Below are 19,531 nucleotides of genomic sequence, written 5' to 3' on the forward strand. Positions count from 1 at the left end.
AGAAAAACAGTACAGTTTCTTTTACACCATTCCTACAGCAGCTTTAAAGTAAGTGATGGTAAGGGGGTGAGATAGGTTCCCAGTGTGTCAGTGCACCAGTTCCCCTAGCAGTCCAAGCCTATAGCAGCATAACTATAAGCTTTATCAAAAAGTTTTAAGCCTCATCTTAAAAGTAGAGAGCGTGCATACATCTTAAAATTTGCGTCCAAATCAAAGTGCCATCAGTGACATAATGTTTAAACTTTTATATAGCCTGTGTATTTAGTATTTAAGAATGAAAACAATTTGACTAATAGTCCATGTAATGATTTCCTGCCCACACGCTCCTGGACGAAGCACATCACGGTTGCCTAGTGACGGCAGAAGCGTTCCTCTTTCCTCTGAGAGCCACTTGTCTGAAACACAGACGCATCCCACGTAGAGGGGGGTAAAGCTGGAGTCTACCTCCGGGCAGGGGGTAATTAATATATCTTAATCGCATATTAATGCCGTGCTGTCACGGACAATCTTCACTATCCTGAAACAGATGCAAAACGGATATGGGCTCCCAGGGCTCTGAAGTTTTCGTTACTGTAACGTTGTGTAACGTTGTGTAGCGTTGTGTCACGTTACTTTGTGCAGAGTCTCTTGCCGCCTCGAGAGCTGCTGGCCAGATGGCAGCTCGCGGTAATCTCCTTACAGCGCGTGCTGCATGTTCTGAATGAGAGGTACGACTGAGAGAAAAGAAGAGGAGCAAGTTCAGTGTTTCTGTCGAAGTGTGGACTAGAACGAAGGAGAAACCCTACAGGTCAGACTTTGAAAGGACTCTTTTTCTCACTGGAGCTGCTTCTACTATCACTGAAGGACAGGTGTGTCGATGGAGAAATACAGGTAGCTTGTTTTGACCGACTCAGGCTGGAGGAGCAACAAGTTGAATGTGCCCTGACGCTGCACTTGTGATGGGGACAGAGCTTTGTATCAGGACTCCACTACGCAGGTAACCACGAGGAGCAACCACATATTTTAGCATGTAACAATATCTGCATAGATTTAAAAAATTGTCCTGCAACATTGGCTATACACTATACACTGTTGGCTTTCCTATTATTCAAACGGCAGTAAAATGATCTAATTCAACACCAGAGATGAATGGCTGGCCCCTTTTTGTGTATCAAAATGTAAAATTGAAGCTGATAAGTATTGTAATGAAGAGAGCTTTAGCCTAAGCCTCAATTTCCTGCAAACTTGTACAAAACCCCTTCCAGTTGGATACAAACCTGGAGGCTAGACGCAGGAGGAAAAAGGGCATGTTTAATTCAATGGAAAATGAAGAAAAGCGGGAAAGCAATGTAGCTGTATCACTTGAGCTGTGCCTCCATCAAGCTGTACATGATAGTGTAGGCTTTGGCTAGGGAATAGCCTGCATGGCATTTTACTCTCCTCAGATTTGTCTCATGTTGGATTCTGGTCTGACGACGTTTCTTTCCTTCTCTCTTTTCCCTCTCTAGATTGTGAAATCCTACCTATCATGTGAAGGCTTTGGTTGTGGTTTGAGTGTGTGTGTGTGTGTGTGTGGTGGGGGGGTGTTTTGTGTGAGTGACAGAGACAGTGTAACAGAGAGCTAAGCTTCGTAGCCTCACCCCAGGGGCACTGGCCGGTAAAAAATGGCCCTGTAACCCTGGAACCATGAAACCATGACAGTCATCACTTATTCAGGCGCTGCTGGAAAGCTTTGGAGAGAAACCCAGGTTCTTGAACATCCCCCTGCCTCCAGGAATGTTCTAGAACCCCTGTCTGAGATTCCAGAACCCCAGACCATGCTGGACTCCTCAGAGACCCCTGTTAAAAAATCTGGAGGGATCAGAGGCCAGAGATGGATGGAGCAGAGGGACAATTTAGGAGAAGCAGATGAAGAGGAAGTTAAAAGGAGCCAAACACGGGGCAGAGGAGTTAGCAACGAGAAGATGAAAAGAGGAAGAAGCGAAGAGAAGTGTAACTTCAGGAATAAATGCCAAATTGAAAACCTAATAGCTTTGATAAAACGTGTGAAAGAAAAGGACCAGATCAACACAGATACCTCTGGTACTGTGTCAAGTGCAGAAACAGAAGAAGAAATCAAGCACAGGGGAAAACCGCTCAGGCAGAGGGGAAAGTGTCCTGTTTTTCATGTGCCATTTCACCTGAAAATCATCCCTGATGGAGAACTAAAGACAGGAAAAAACATGAAAGGGATGAGGCAGCATGACATCTTCCTTTGGATATATCTCCTGCTCTTTAGCCTGTGTGCAACACCAGCCTCATCACAGGTAAGAAAGGCTGTCAAGGGCCACTTCTTATGACTCTTTCAAACATTGTAATGCAATTGTAACCAGGCAATATGCACTTCATGTGACTCACCAATCACAATTCAACAGGTCATTTTTTTTGTTTTTGTAATTCTCTTTTTATTGAGATATCTTGTCATTACAACACTTTTCAATACATCTTAAAAACATGACATTTTCGATCTTTTTTTGTAAAACAAAATATGTATTAAGTAAAAGAAACAAAAAGAACAAAAACCTTCAAATCAATTGATAAGATGAAGTGACTGATAATAGGATGTCGTAAAAACATCTCGTGAGAATTTACCTTCATGACAATATATATCCAAATATTTCAATTCTAAAATCACTTTTCTTTTTCAGTCATATAAATCAAATGGGCCTTCTTTAAAATTGCACCCTAAGGAACAGCCATATAAGCCAAGAGGTCTTTTTTTTTCACAGCAAATAGTTCGACTTAATAGAAAGCAGAGAAATCCCAGGTGTTGATACTGGCATTAACTATGACACTGGCTGTTTTCGAAACCACCTACTATACTAGCAGTACATACTGATTTGGCCATAATTCAGTATGCAGTATGTAGTATGTGATTAGGAGCAAAATCTGCAGTACGCCAAAACTACCTGGATGTTTTACTGATTTGGGAAAATTTCTCAGTATGGATCGGACCAGTCTCTCCCATGTACTGTTTCCCACAATGCACAGCACTAACGTTTTGCTTTTACTTCTTTTTTGACAGGGGGCACTCAGTTTTTAGGTGCTGTAAAAATTATTTATTCCATATAAACTACTTTAATTTTTTTTTTTTTCTAACTTTCATTTTTATTTTTGTTTACATGATAAAGTGAGGACTAGGACATTACATTACAATCAGTAAAAAATAAAGTGAAACTCTTAAGAGAAAAAGTTAAGAGTCTTTGTGGTTGTAGCAATCCCATTTTTCCCAGAGTATCTCACCCTTCTCCTTTTGAAGGCAAAGAGCAAAAGTCATTTTTTCCATACTGCAGAGTCAATAAAGTTTTTAAGTAGTTTAATGGTGGGAGGGTTCTTCTGAAGGCAGCCTTGTGTTAAATAACTTTCTTACTTGCAGCCATGAAACTCTCCAGAAGATATGTGTCTCTCTTTCTGAGGCCTTCAGGTATTTTCCTGAGGTACAAAAAAATGAAGGAAGATTCAAATGATATTTCTAAAGTCTCCGAGATGAAGTGTTCCACACCTCTCCAGAAAGGCTGAAGGAATGGACAAGACCAGAAAACATGTATTAAGTCAGCAGAAACTGCTCCACACTCCCTCCAGCAGGAATAGTTTGACCCACTTCTTTTGGATTTCTGATTACGGGGTAATAAAAAAATGAATAACATTTTTCGAGCAGAAATCTCACTTCTTAATTTTTTGAATCATAAGTGGATGCTAAAGAAGCAGTTTCACTGTCAGCTTGTCCATTGTTTACTTCCACTTTCCGAAACTGGAAATCCAGTGAGGCCTGACCCAGCATACTGCAAAACTGATCCAACAGAGCAGTCATACTACATACTACCTTCAAACAAAGTATGCAGTACTTACTGCATACTTACTGAAGTTCACAGTATCACACAGAAGACATTTTTACTTGTCATAGAAGGAAAAGCACAGGTGAAAGTACTTTCACTAACAGGCTACATGAAGTGTCTCTGTGAGCTATGGTAGGGAGCCAGCATGCACAAAGCAGTGCGGTGGATCTCGCTCATCTTAATGGACAGAGGTAGTTTCTTATGTTGTAATTAACACCTCTGTTCTTAGCTGCTGTGAAAATATTGGATAGTAAGAAATCCAATATGTCTTCTGTAAAAAAGGTCTGTTGTCTACCAGGCAAGTAATACTATTAGGCTGTAAGAAGTTTTTTAGAAATTCTACAAATAATGGACGTAGTCACTGTGCTGTCAGCCCATAGGTTTGTCAAATGTCATGATGTTGGCTTTCTGGAGCCAGAAGTTACCATTTTCAAATGAGAGAGTGGCGCTCCAGAGGAGAGAGCAGCTGGCAGACGCTGAGTTATCAATGCTCATGATGATTAGCTGGCAACTGTCCTATTCTAGCATGTTTTAAGACTGCTATTGAACACAGCAGTTCAAAGCCATGTTAAAAGGCAATGTGTATGGCATCCTGCTAACAGGAAGAATAGCGGAACCCTCGACTGAACCCATGAAGTGAAATTCAGCTATCGTTAATTTTGCTATCTACCCTAGAGACTTAACCTCTGTCACATGGTAACAGGTCTTCAATTCAAAAAAAGCCTTTTTGAAGCTGCACATGAATTCATGACCACATGAAATATGTGTCAAAAGACTTTCTTGGTCCCTTTTCTTTCATAAGTTAGTGGACATTTTGAAAATACAAATTTATTTGAATTGGTTTTAAATGGTAAAATGCCAAAATGATACACAGTAAGTTGTCATTGGCTCAACAGACCTACAATTCTTCTTATAATTTTTGTTCAACCATCTTCTTTCTCAGGGAAATTTCCCACAAATGGAGAACATTGCTGCCTTCAAACCTGTGTCTACGTCCCCGGCTCGCTCCACCTGTGGGGTTCCAGAGCGCAGCAGCTACTGTCAGTCACCGACTTCCCAGACTGAGCTGATGAACTGTTATCAGGCCTTCTGTGTCCAGGGTTGTCCCTATAGATCCTCCATACCCCCCTATGCTCCACTTCTACTGCCTGCACATAGGTAGGCCAAACTTATGGTTATGTTAGTAAGATATTTTAGATGGCAATATAATTTGTCACAACGTTTTGTCTGGAGACAAATTTTTCAAACAAGTTATAACACTGTACACACCAGGGCTCTCTTTATGGGGAGACACTTACAGATTCTGATTTTGCGGGATCACTGCAGGTGTCTAATAAACACAACAACGCCTGCAGCAATCAGAATTTCAACTAACTACACATCTTGGACCCAGTAGTTGAGTCATTTTAGTTGCTAACATTATCGTTAGTTGCTAACAGTTGTGTAATGCACAGTTAAGTAAGGTAACTTTAGCATCTCTGCAACTCTACTCCAGCACTACAACACTCAGATAGGGATATTGAAAAAAACAGGTTATTTGAGAGGAAAGATGGTCTAACCTGAACTTTATTTCACCAGGGGTACCTGTGTAACTGAAGACACTAATGACACTCATCCTGGGACAGAGTTTGGAAACCCTTCTGTTTCTGAGGGGGTTTCTAGCGGATCCAGTAGTGTGCTGTTTCAACCAGCTCAGGATGGATGTCTGGTCTCTCCCCCCTCACAGAAACTGGGGACAATGGGTTCACTCACCCTGGCATTGTGGATAAAGCCAAGCTCTACTGGAGAAATGTAAGTTCAATTTTTAGCATTTCTTTGATATTATAATAGTGTGTCAGTTGTGTTGCGAGAGATATGTGTCCCTTTTTGATATAAGGAGCATTTTCTGCCTCATTAAAATACATAAAGTATTGTATGCATTATATAATCCATAAAGCAACAGCAATGTTTAAGCACCAACCAAGCTATCTGGTGGACCCAGGCTATTGGTTGCCAGTGCTGGAGAGAAGTAAAAAAAAAAAGCTATTGTGCTAGATCTCCAAGGACTGTATTGCTGAGGCAGAGGATAACTTTCTACTCATTTATCCATCTGAATTGTTTCATATTAGAGCCAGAATGCTGGTAAAAATGATAAGTAGTTGGTAACTATGAGGCATAGAAAATTTCCTCACTCTTTTTTCCAATGCAATGACAGAACACTTTCATTTTGTTTACACTGTCGTAAAAATGCTCAATCGACACCCATAAACAATACAAATATATAATCAAAAGTCTTGAAAAGAACTGGTACAACATTCATACCTGGAACAATAACAACTTTTGACAATTATGACAATGCTTTCTCTCCAAATAATCAAATATGTCTAGGGATGCACCGCAATGAAAATGTTTGACCAAAACCGAAAACCGAAAATGAGGTGACCAAGGCCTAAAACTGAAACACCGAAATACATTATTATGCCAATTAGTAGGGATTAGGCCATGCATTTTCCAAAAACTGAAAATTCACTTTTGGGCCAATTTTTGGTGGCCGAATTTTCTGTGCATCCCTAAATATGTCTATGATACACTCTTAAGTTGATGCAAACTCTTCATGAGTATACCGTGCATGTCTCCATGCTGCAATATATTTTTTTGTCTTTGAGTAAAATTTTGAGACGGCATCATTCGCTCTAAGATGCATACTCACTGATCAGGCATGTTATGTTAAACCATTCTGAAAAAACGTAACATGATGTAAAATATTGAAAGTGCAAATGAGACGAATACAGGGATATTGCAGTATCATGAGAAATAATCATAAAAAATATCACAAACATACTGTACCTCTGAAAAGCCATGGTGAAGAATCGGTGAAGATGACGTCCCATTTCCATAAACTTAGGTGTACGTATGAAATCGGTATTCTCAGGACACACTCATTCATGTTTTTCATATAATTCAAGGTCTCTCTCACCAGCCTAGTCCATTTTAGGGCAAACACTGAATGTGCCTCATCAGCACATGTTTTGAGTATCAAAACCAAAATTGCTACATTCATATACAGTCAAACGCCCGCTCTGATGTGATACATTATATGATTTAAGCACTGAAAACAAAGTGAAAGCCCTGTGATAAGGATCTAATTACAAGGAGCAACCAGGTCAAGTCTGGTCAGGTCAGTATCACGATCAGGAAAAGTTGCCAACCACCTGCTGTCATGTCCTACTTAGACATGTTGTGTGTGAGAGACAAGGGACGAGAGTGTGCTGGCGTGTTTCAGTCAGGCATTGGATGGTGCACAGTTACACACTCTCGTATCAGTTTACAATCACAAGCGCACACAAGGTATACGCACACACAGAAACAGATCAGTTGGCCGTGTTTGCAACCCTATCTCCTCCGGCCTACAGCACACTTAAAGTGGAACGCTCTAACAGCATCAGGGGCTCTGTCATGAAACTAAAAGTTGACTAAATCGCTGTCACTCGGCTAATAACAACAGGCATAGTGAGGTAAACAACTGGCAAATATAAACATTGAAATATAAAGGGATAACACTACAGAAAATTACTTTCGTTCTGCATATTTAGCCATAACTGAAACATTTAAACTTGTACAATTAAGCCTGCCTGTCGGACATGCACTAGCAGTTCTTAAAAACCCAACCAAGTCTGAATAAATGACACTACTAGGGATTTACATTTTAAGTATTTTCTGTGATCCATTTTTGGAAATGTTAAAGATCAATTATCGATTAATCAATAAAAAAAAACCATTATTATTTTCATGCCAAAAACAGTTTTTTTTCCCCTTAACTTATATTTTCTACAGAAACAAAATGCAGATAACTGATGGTATTGAATACGGGTACATGTTTAACACTGATTATCAACGATCAGGCTCATACAAATATTCTCCGCGGGCATAGTCATATAATGTAAAGGCTCATAATACCAATAGATAAGTATGTCAGACTCAGTGTCCAGTTTTCCGCTTATTCGTTCTAATTGAGAAAAATAAACACTTGGATTCGCAACCGGGTTATAATCAGTCCAGCGGCAAAAAGGCCCAGATGGCTCTGATGTTGCTGGTGTGCAAACATAGCGTACTAGCAATTCCCACCAGTCTGTTGGCTTTGTATCCAAAGGTAGGGAAATGTCCTGTTTGAAGTTGTCAACCTTTGCGTTGTTGTTGGCAGCAGTTGTGTATAGATCCTCTTTTAAAAAGCGCACATGGAGACCAGACGCACATCTGCAGCTGCCAGCTGAGCGTCTCCGCTGTGCTCAATACCTTTAACTGATTCACATGAAAACATGCTTTAAACTTAAAACACCTCCCTGAAAGGTTAACGTAAAATGAGGCCACATGATGTTTGTTCCACGTGGCGGAAAATTGAAAACAAAAATGCATGTTTTGAGTAATTTCTTTTTTTTTTTTTTTAAGTTATATTTTTGGCCCTTTTGCCTTTATTTTATAGGACAGGTGGAGAGAGACAGGAAATGTGGGGAGTAGAGAGTGGGGGAAGACATGCAGGAAATGGTGGACCGGCCGGGAATCGAACCGGCGACCCCTACGACGAGGACTGTAGCCTCTATATGTGGGGCGCTTAGACTGCTAGGCCACCAGCGCCCCGTTTTGAGTAATTTCTTAACAATCAATTAATCTCTAATCGATTAATTGTGTACATCCCTAGACAACTTTGTCAATTTAGCCAACTCCATGCAGTCTCTTCTTGAGAAGACTTTTCACAACTTTTTCATGCATTCAGCGGTACTCTTGAACACTTGTATACAGACTTTGATGAGTAAAATCAATGCTTAGCTCGAAAAATAAGGTAATGGAAGTACTACAGAGTTTTAATATGGTTGGCATGGTGAGTTAAAGGAATAGCCTGCTGGAAAAAAATCTTTGCGAGTTGTACAAGCCCATATAAAATAAGTTGTTTCTCAATTTTGCTGGACTTTGATGTTATAAAGTCTGTCAGCATTCACATATTCCACAATGTGCTGAAAAGATTCAAATGACTGCAGCGGTGACGGGACTAAAGGAAGACTTCCAGCAATACTTCACAGGCTGTATTCCAGTAACTCAGTGGATGTTCACTTTAAGTGTTGCTGTCAGTCAACTTTAACTCTGAGAAATAGAATCCGACACAGAGATCACTTCACTCCTTTAAATTTTATCCTGTGATTTTGTTTGTGAGGTTGTGTGTCTGGGGATTCAGATGACAGACAAATCTTGTTGTCTTGGTCTGCCGAACATGACACCTGTAGGGCTGAATGGAATATCTTTCCCCCCCTACTCTCTCTCCCTTTTTCTGTCGCTGTCGTTGGCTATCAGTCTTTTGTTGTAGAGACGATCATGGCTGCCATCAAAGCAGCCAGATGAAAGGAGGTCTCTATCCTCACCTCTGTCCATCTCTCCTCGCCCCTCTCTCTTTGTCTCTCCCCCTCTCTGTGATTTCAGATCCCTCTCCTCCTCTGAACAATGAACAGAGCCTGCCACCTGTTCCTACAAAGTGTAGTTTTTACTACAACATGGCTTCACTTCCACACATTGGTTATGAAGTTATTTTCATTCATTTGAGGATGCTCATTTTGACAACACCTTTATTTTAAGTATATGTTACATGCACTGGACTTTTTCCTCTAGTATGTGCATAAACATGTCATATTAATGAGAGATTAATTAAACACCTTAATTGTTGTTTTGCTTTATTTGAAAAAAAAAAACTTAATGATTTCCAACTTGTATTTTCCTCAAATATCCAATTATTTGAGGTGCTGCTTGTCTAGTGGTCTAAGCGCTAGTGTTGTAGTACTCAAGACCGGTCTTACCAAGACCGCTTATTTTAGGTCTCGGTCTTGTCTCGAAAACAAAAGCATTTTCACTCGGACTGGGCGGGCTCTGTATTTTATATCAAGACCGGTCGAGACCACCATTGATGCACTCTGTGTCCCTGTCATTACTGTGATAAGAGAAAAAAGAAACTTAAGGAGTCAAAAGAAAGGCAACAAAGACAAAACCAAACCTTGTTTGTTGCTGTCAATAGTATTCAAAGCTAACTTAAATAAACAGAAGTCTATTATTTTGTGAACTCTCGTGATGATTTTTCATTGATATACATGGTCTTGGTCTTGTCTCGGTCTTGCCCTGCCTTGGTCTTGGTCATGACTCGGTCTCGATCCCTGAATGTCTTGGTCTTGTCTTGGTCTCGATGCACTCTGGTATCGGACATGTCTTGGTCTTTGTTAATGTGGTCTTGACTACAACACTACTAAGCGCCCCACATACAGAGGCTATAGTCCTCATTTCCGGTTTGACTCCCTGTTGTGACCATTTGCTGCATGTCTTCCCCCACTCTCTCCTCCCCACGTTTCCTGTCTCTCTCCAGCTGTCCTATCAATAAAGGCAAAAAAACCCCCAAAAATATAACTTAAAACATAAACATCCAATTTTTTTTGCTAAAGCTTTCAGTGTGAAACCTATCTTTTAAATTTAGTGGGTGTTTTTTTTCTCAAAATAGACTCCTCAAATATAAAAACTTGTGCTTTGTAATATCTTATTTCTGATCTTTTATTGACCAAAATGATTTTTCCAACTAACTCATAACCCCCCCCCCCCTCCCAAAAGGGAATACTCTTAGGTTTATTTATCAAACCTTTCCACTTATGACAGAAGCATTTCCCCCCAAAATAACAGCTTAGTTGTTGTAAGTTACAAGCTTACTTTCTTCTTGGAAGTCTATCTTTTATTCTTACTCTCAGAGACACACAGACTTGCATGCATGTGCAGCCATACATACATATGGTCTTTTTGTCCTCATGCATACATCCATCTAATTTATAGGGTACGCGGCTCCGGGTTCATAAAAGCCATAATTTCCCATAAAATGTCAGTGATGGTGGTTAATATGACACGTGGTGTCTGCAACCAATGTAGCAGCTGAAAGCTAACAGTCATGTAAAATATTGATATTCTATGTGTAAATGTCAGAATGAGAGACTGTGTAGTGGTGCAAGACTCTATGGGTTTTTGAGTCCACTCTTCCTTCTGTTTTCTGAGTTCAGTTAAAACTACTTGTATCAGCCAAATATTCAAATGGTCTGTCTGGACTGCTCGCTGAAATAATTGTGTTTTTCACTGGGTTTGTTTATGTGTTTTCTTTTCACTCAGGGTGCTGCTGGAGAAGAGCTCAAGGCAGAGGTTGTTCTTTTCTGTGATAGTGTCCGAGCAGGCGGTCATCCTGCGGTATGGTCAGTCCAACAGTCAGACTCCTCTGACTGTCAGCTTCAGAACAGAGGGGAGGCTTACACCAGAAAAATGGACACACCTTGTTCTACAGGTAAGACACCACACTGTAAGATTCTGACAATGACATATCTGCTATGGTGTCACTTTGAGAGAGACACAAATATGAGATTGTATGGATCTCTAGGTGTAAATATGCATTGAATTAAACCACTGTACCTTTTAAAGCATCACCAGGTTTGTGTTTCAAAGATGTCATAAGGGTTGTGAAAACAGAGCGTCACTTTATCGCAGACAAACTGTCTCCTTCTCTTCTCTGTTTGTGTTTCTCTTTCATTTTTAGTCCATCTTAATCTTTTTCTCTCTTCGAGCTGGTGGTAATTATAGGGAAGAACATCTGTTTGGGCACAGCTGCTGGGGCCAGGGGCACACTCATTTGATCAGACACACACAAACACACACACACACACACACACACACACACACACACACACACACACACACACACACACACACACACACACACACACACACACACACACACACACACACACACACACACACACAACAACATTTCAAAAACGTGTATGTCGTATATGCCGAACCCCTGGAACCCTTGCAATTTTACACATATTATCTATTGAAGCCTGTGAATATTTTTCCATCATTAACTTTGGTGTCTATTGTAAACCACAAGAAAACATTGTTTTAACTTCTTTAAGTTGTGCTTGTTTTTCTCTGAACATAGTATGCTGAAAAAATACTTATGAAACTCTGTACGATCGGTTTTATTATCAAATGTAGGGGTGATTAATTACTTATTACCTATTCAGTAGAATTTAATATATCCCATAAGTCATGCTGGACTATTTCATATATAGCATTTGCATATTTTTTTTGTATTGTTATAGAGAACCTTCGAGGGAGTGGTGAACACAAATATGGAAAAAGGCACGTTTGTCATATAAAATTTTTAGTTTGGTGCTTTCTGTCTTTTTTTCAATGTAGAACCAGCTGACCTTAGTGGTACTAATGTTCTCTGGCATCAAAAAGGCTGTCATACACAAAAATGTTTTTATTAGCTTTCATCGTTCTACAATGACATCTAGCGCAGTGAAGACAGTCTGGAGAGGGGTACCTGTTTTTGTGAGTGTGTGTAGCTGTGTTTTTGTGTGAGTTCCTGGCCTGCTGAGGAGTATCATTTTACAGACTGCTCTACCGGACAATCTTTCTCTTTCAGCATGAAATAACACTAGAGCTACTAGGGAGACAATTTGATCACTCTGGCAGGCTGTATCACAATACGTGTCTGTGACATGGTTGTAGGAAGGACAGAGTCCTGAGGAAATGCTACTTTCAAATTCATGCTAGTTTTCCCTGACTACCAAACCTAGCTTTAAGGACATATTTTGAGTATGTGTAGTTTACTTGAGTGTTATTTATTTGGGGAACTTACTACGTATACTCCCCTACATTTGAAAGAAAAATATCATACTTTGACTACACTGCATTTCTATCAATGCTCTAGTTACTCACTACTTTGAGAAGGATGATAATTCTCTACCTGAGCACCACGGCCATATTTGAAACCGACGTTTGAGGTTTTTGAAATAAAGAATAATTCGTATTGTTGTAAATCTCTGATCTGTTAAAAACATAGACTTTGAGATCTAGAGATCTCATTCTCTGATATGTTTAAGTGTTATTTAGAGGTTGTATTCATATCAAACAGCAGTTTGACATTGCCGAAAGAAGCAGGTCGCAAGTGTTATCTGTAACAGCAGCATTGATATGCATCCACATCCACACATGAGTCTTCACTAGCAGCCTGGCAGCCTCAAAATAATGACAAGACGACTGACAGTCCCAGTACCTGCAGTGTGCTACAACACATCGCTCCCAGATGATTCACGACCAAGCAGTTTTTTTAACATGAGCTTATCTGGAGACTTTCTACCAACTACAGTAACTTAACACATAGGAAGCAGAGGCATTACTGTGTGTGCATAATCCTTATACCTTTCTAATAAGATTAATACAGGAGAGACTCACATGACATAACCAAAGCACCCAAGTCCTCATTACACCAATCAGTCAATACAGAAAGTTGTGATATCTTAAGTGGAACAGTTCATTGGAATTTGACCAATTGCCATACACCCTACTTTTTTTTATTTCCTATGTCAACAAATTTTTTTTGATTCTCAAAATATTAACCCCAGAGGCCGGCCCGTGAAGTCTTCTTTGTTTTAATGCTCTTCTATTAAAAATCAACAGTATTAAACAAAAGGGGTAGGTTGTACAATGACATATTTTTCTCCCAGTGTATAACACTCATCACAGAACATAAAAGCACACGGAAATGGACATGCAGAACAAACAGTCACAGAATAGTTATAAATGATAAGGTAGACATTTTAATCAGTTAGTCAAATAGACAAAAAATAAAAATAAAAAACAGGACAAAAACAAACACTGTTACACAGTTCAGTTATTTTTAAAGAGAGAAGCTGGGTTGCGTTAAGCACAGGCCCTGTCTTGGGTTGACTGAAGTCTTTTCCGAAAGGCTACCTGATTCCAAGGGGGATGCTCAGTTCCTTTAATGAACAGGTGGCAAAAAGCAGTGCCCCACTTAAGTTTTTGCAAACTTGATCTTAGACTATCGAGATAGACTAATGGCTTGGTTAACAGTTTGAAAAAAATATCTATAAACACTAGGGTTTTTTATCAGAGAGTGGAGCCACCAAATGCACTTTGATAAAGGGTGAATTTATGAACTACTGTTTGTTAAAAAGCTTGATTAGAGGCCAGAAGGGTAGATAAGGAAGCAGGGCTTCAAATGAAAATGATGCTTGAAGCCAGAAAATCCAAGTTTTGTTTACTGTCTGATTGTTGATGATGTCTGGTACAGTTACCTCAGTGTATTGTTGTCTAAATGTGGTGTTGCTGATGGCTCTATTGCTAGCACACATGTGCGTGTATATAGTACCTGTATGCCCTGTAGGGATCATGTTTTTATATATGTCTATGTTCACCATCTTTGCCTTTTTATAAATGTTGATGCAGACAGAAAAAGTGAATTGCTTGTAGGTATTTTGCTGAAAGAGTGTTGCGTTGGTGTAGCTTGGAGGTGTGTGTTTGTGTATTCTTGTGAATCAGAATGCCTTTCCTTTAATGGTTTGTTGATGTGATCTGCTTTGACCATTCACAAGAATAACATAATCATCCTTGACACTCAAACACCGTTTGCATACTCCCATTTTCATGCATGCACACTCACTTATCTACCTGCTCTATCACTCAAACACACTCAAACACTCGCAGTTCAGCGGTAATTTGTAGTAGACTTGTCAGCTACAATACAGACATTACCCTATGCAGGAGCTGGGTAATTTAAACCTTTATTACACACATGCAGTACACACACACACTCTCTCTCTCTCTCTCTCTCTCTCTCTCTCTCTCTCTCTCTCTCTCTCTCTCTCTCTCTCTCTCTCTCTCTATCTCTCTCTCACACACACTCACACACACTCACACACACTCACACACACACTCACACACTCACACACTCACACACACACACACACACACACACACACACACACACACACACACACACACACACACACACACACACACATACACACTTGAGTCATCTGTTTGAAAAGATCAAAACACCAAAAAAGACAGTCAAAAGGAATACAGGCTTCCAAGTGCCAGGAGCAATTCACACACACTGACACACACACATGCACACATGTACACACATGGTGCCAGGAGCAAGGTGCTGTAGGGATGCTGGTGCTCCCTAGGTAGTTGTCTTATCTGATTATGGTAACGATGTCGAGAGTAGTGGAGGAAAAAGTAGCCTGGGGGAGGGAGGGACTGAGAGAGGAGTATGGATGGGGAGGGGGGCTGAGTGTGTTTAAGTGATGATACCAAGTCAGTGTACTGTGGGAATCACTGTCCTTTACATTTCTACAGATTTTTTTTTTTTTACCAATCTGTTGTCTGTTGTATGTGGGAAATGATCCATGCTTGTGCTTTGGGTTAGAGAGAGGGCTGTGCAACTACGGTGCTGGTGGCTACTGTTCTAGTATTATTAACATAACTTTTTCTCTTAGTTTGTTTTCTTTATCTGAAGAGCCTCACAGTACCCTGGTTGCTCAAGGACAATACCAAGGTCCGGACTGGAGTTTTACAGTGGATGAGAAGGGAGAATAATGAGCTGCATGCATTCTCTCTGTAACCACCAAAGTGAGGGAGATAGGGGAAGTTGTTGCATTGGTTTGCACAACCTTGTGCTGCCTTTAAATAATATTGACAGTCTACTCTGAGTCAGTTTTTTATCTGTGACTCTTTATTTAAATGTCTTTCTTTGTGCTGTTGCATTTTTCATGAAAAGGAAGGAAACTGCAAACATGTAAAAAGCTGAGTAGATGTACTTTTGTAGCTGTGAATGTAAGGACGAAGAAAGAGGTGAAGAGAAAGACGTGACAAAGAGAGACTGAAAAAGACAAAGTGAATAGAAGGATGGGAGTTCAGGATTAAAATAGCTTTGGAGAACAATCTTTTGGAGTACAAGTGATTGACTGTGTGCCTGGAGGACCCTCAGAGGGTCCGTCTGTTGGTGCCTGAGCAAATCAGCATTATCGGATGAGGCAGTTGCAGGGACAACCAGTCACATCGGGACCAAACCAGGCAGCATAAATGTTTAACACATAGGTGTAGCCCATATATTTATACTCTTTTTTTTCACTGGCTGGAAAACACATTAATACACTAGTGATTGATTCACTTGCACACAGGAGTACACTCACAGAAACAGCTTGTTTAGTTATTTTAGAAGGGTCCTTCCTGTTGTTGAAGACAACAAAAGAAAGGAGACACAAGTGGAAAGGAAAGATGTGAGTGACCATGATTTTAATGAGTTATGGTTAAATCCAGATTACAAACAATTACACACACATTCAATCCATTTGTCCATCCATCCATCCATCCATCCATCCATTCACTCATTCAGTGGAGTGAAAAAGTTGTTCCTGTCTTATCTGCAATTTGTTCGTAGTCTGGATCCTGACAGCTCATCTGCTTCACTATTCTGCTCTTAGACACTTCGGCTGCTCAAACTTTTACTGAATGCAATAACAAGCGTAATGAATGTTTTCACGCACAATTAAACCGCAGAACTCTGGCCTGTTTGCATGTCTGTGTATGGACAGACTGCTCTGATACAACCTTCTTTGTCTCTCTTTTTTTAATAAATATAAATGTGCAGGTTAACTGCAAAAAATCTAAACTTTGTTTTTGTTTTATTTCTATTAAAAATGTCTTATTCAACTTGATAGAAGCCAATTTTACATGACAAGTCCACATAAACATCTTATTTCAAGATACTGCAAGCCAAAGATGAGTTTCTCAGTTTCTTGTAATGTGTAAAAAAAAATATGCCATTGGAATCGGAAGAAACTTACTTCTTCAGTTTCTTGAATGAAGACATTCATATTTAAAGAAACTTGACAATTAACTTTGTTCGTCCCATTTTCTGATTTTATTTTATTTTTTTACTGATAAGCAACTTGGGTCTTATTTTAGGCTTATACTTTCTAGAAATAAGATCTTTATTTAGACGTGTCAGCTGAATGTGGCTTTATTAAGTTTTATAAGACACTAGAAATAAGACAAAGGAGAGAAGGCGAAGACGAGCAGCGAAGGGTTGTGGCTGGGAGTCGAAACAGTGACCGCTGCGAACAGGACCACAGCCTCCACTAGCCTCTGCCCTTAAACCCCTGGGCCAACTGGTGCCAGATCATTCCATTTTTGTTGACCTCACTCCTCTTTGATTTTATTTGAATGTATTACTTTACACATTTCTACAGACACCCTTATTGAGGATAGAGCAGGTTTATCCACAGTAATATTTATATATATATACATTAATGCTTTATCTCGCTGTAAACTCTAATTTAAAAAAATGAATGATTATAGTCATGAAGGTACAGCTGGTGGCTGAGTGAACATGATTACATAAGAAGTTACTTTAAAAGAATAGAGTACAATCAAGATTTTTTTTTTTTTTTTTTTTTTGGGCTGGCAAATATGTTTTTTAAGGGCCAATAAACTTCTATAATTCCAAGCAAACTACAATCTATTATACAACTTGTTTCAGATGTATTTATTAACTAACAATATACATGGGGTTATGCTATAGATCTCGCAGTGTGACTGATATTTCTGTTAAAAGCAATATTAAACTGCATTATTCAATACATCATAACAGAAGTTATATTCAAATCTAACAAGTATTTTGCTCGACAGCAGCCACACTGACCAGGCTGCCTGAAGTGTCTGCAGACATGGTTTCATTTTTTAAATCGGACTCAATGCTATCGCTAGGAATAATACATCTTTGCTTTCTGCTTTCTGGCAAAAATCAACATTTTGAGACACAAATGGAGAGCTGGATGATAATTCGATAATGATAAATATCATGATATAATTTTTCTCAATATAAACAAATGTTCGATAAAAAATGTATATATTTAAACCGGTAGTTAAATCCCCCAACCATTGGAAAGTGAGGGGTTGCTAATGTGCCTTAAACGCTAGTTGCCACCCAACATTAGACAGAAGAACAAGGTGGCACTGAAGAGCCAATCATGTTGTTCAAATTTAAATAAAATAATGATTTGATATTTATCATGATAATTATTGATATCAACTGATATGAAAAATGATATCGTGATAGCATCTTTTTCAATATCGCCCAGCTCTGCACACATTCAAACATACATGCAAACTTACCTCCATCCTCTCATTTTCATATCCAGGAGCTTTCCTTTCTGCTCAAGAAAATGAGTTTGTGTGAAACTTTTTGTGCATATCAGTATACCGTTTGTGTTGCAGTGCATGATTGTGCACTTAGACAATCACACATACACACACATAAATGTACAGTAGTGTGTGTGTGTGTGTGTGTGTGTGTGTGTGTGTGTGTGTGTGTGTGTGTGTGTGTGTGTGTGTGTGTGTGTGTGTGTGTGTGTGTGTGTGTGTGTGTGTGTGTGTGTGTGTGTGTGTGTGTGTGTGTGTGTGTGTGTGTGTGTGTGTGAAGGTGAGGCAAGGTTGTTCTGTAGGGGTGAAGTGGACACCTCTATGGTAGCCCCTCTGCCTGCTGGCACAGAAGGTGAAAGGGCACAAGACTGGCATCAATTATAAAGTGAGAGAGAAAGCATGTGTATGTACAGTATGTGTGGTGGGTTTGGAATTATTGTCCTTATATTCAGCGTATTTATTTTCACGGCAGAGTGCAGTCTGGTCTGTATTTATAGAGAGGAATGCAGTAATGTTAAACAGCCACAAAAAGACATTGCATGACATTAAAATATTAAATACAATTTAATTCCATACATATAGAATACTCAGTCATGGACATCAAACTAATGTTCCCACCTGACAGTTATTAATTGTAATGGCCAGTACATGTTTGTTTGACCAGACCTGACATAAAACTACTTGGACTAACACAATTTTTAATTTCAAGATGTTTAAGTGGAAATCAATTTCTTCTCACAAAACAGACACATGGACTCTAAGTGTTCATATATCCACTTTTATCAAAGTCTACCCTACTCTACTTCCCTGTACAATGATGCTTTAGTCTCAACTGGATTGTACTGCCATGTTGTGTCTGATCTGTGTTAAATACTCGTTCCTTGTAATTGTCATTAATCCAGTTCTTTGTTTAGAGCCAACAGTTGTTGTATTTGTTCGATAATGCCATTACCTTTGATGAAATAATCTTCAAAGATTCCAACACAGAGGTTTACAGATTTGACGTATTTCACTCCTTGGCTCTATATGCAGTTCATTTAGTGAATCACAACTAGGGATGTGCGAGTTTAGTCGACTAAATGATTTAGTGTTCTCACCCTTACTAACAAGCATCAGAATCATGGAATCAGAAAGACGATGAGACCAATCATTAATATTTTATCACTGTAGGCCTGGAATACCAGTTAAGTGTTGTCTAAGTTGTAGCCCAACCACCTGCCACTAGCTGGGGCTGTAGATCTGGTTAGTGTCGACTGCCATAATGCTATAACAATATACTACCTGGATGTAAACAAGCATAGATATCAGATGGCATCTGAGAGTGTGGCAAGGTTTGGCAGTGTTTTGATCTAAATTAGTTGTAGCCTGCATCTGGTTAAACTGGCAAGTAACCATCTGTTAAACCACCTTGTTTATCCACAGACTTTGTGATCCTGTGTTGAGAAATGATGCTCTATTTAGACTGCTTACTGAGTGTTTTCTTATTTTTGGACTATACCATAAGTAATAAAAATTTCTGTTCAAATTTACAAGGAAATGAGTTACATTGGATCACTCCTAATCACACTATTACATCCTGGCAGCAGAAAGAGAGATTGGCGGGCAGACAGATT

At 39.4% G+C, this 19,531-nt stretch overlaps 1 protein-coding gene across 1 annotated transcript in view; it reads left to right on the forward strand.

Moving 5' to 3' along the window:
• Positions 1-359: 359 nt before the first annotated feature.
• Positions 360-19,531, forward strand: part of ush2a (Usher syndrome 2A (autosomal recessive, mild)) — a 224,815-nt gene continuing 205,643 nt past the window's right edge. Inside the window, 5 exon segments of the mRNA XM_034679779.1 lie at positions 360-976; positions 1,488-2,285; positions 4,798-5,012; positions 5,433-5,645; positions 11,013-11,181. Of these exon segments, the coding sequence (XP_034535670.1) occupies positions 1,674-2,285; positions 4,798-5,012; positions 5,433-5,645; positions 11,013-11,181 (1,209 nt within the window). The 5' untranslated portion in view covers positions 360-976; positions 1,488-1,673.

The sequence above is a fragment of the Notolabrus celidotus genome, chromosome 3 (genome assembly GCF_009762535.1).
Source record: "Notolabrus celidotus isolate fNotCel1 chromosome 3, fNotCel1.pri, whole genome shotgun sequence".
In the NCBI taxonomy this organism is placed as follows: Eukaryota; Metazoa; Chordata; class Actinopteri; order Labriformes; family Labridae; genus Notolabrus; species Notolabrus celidotus.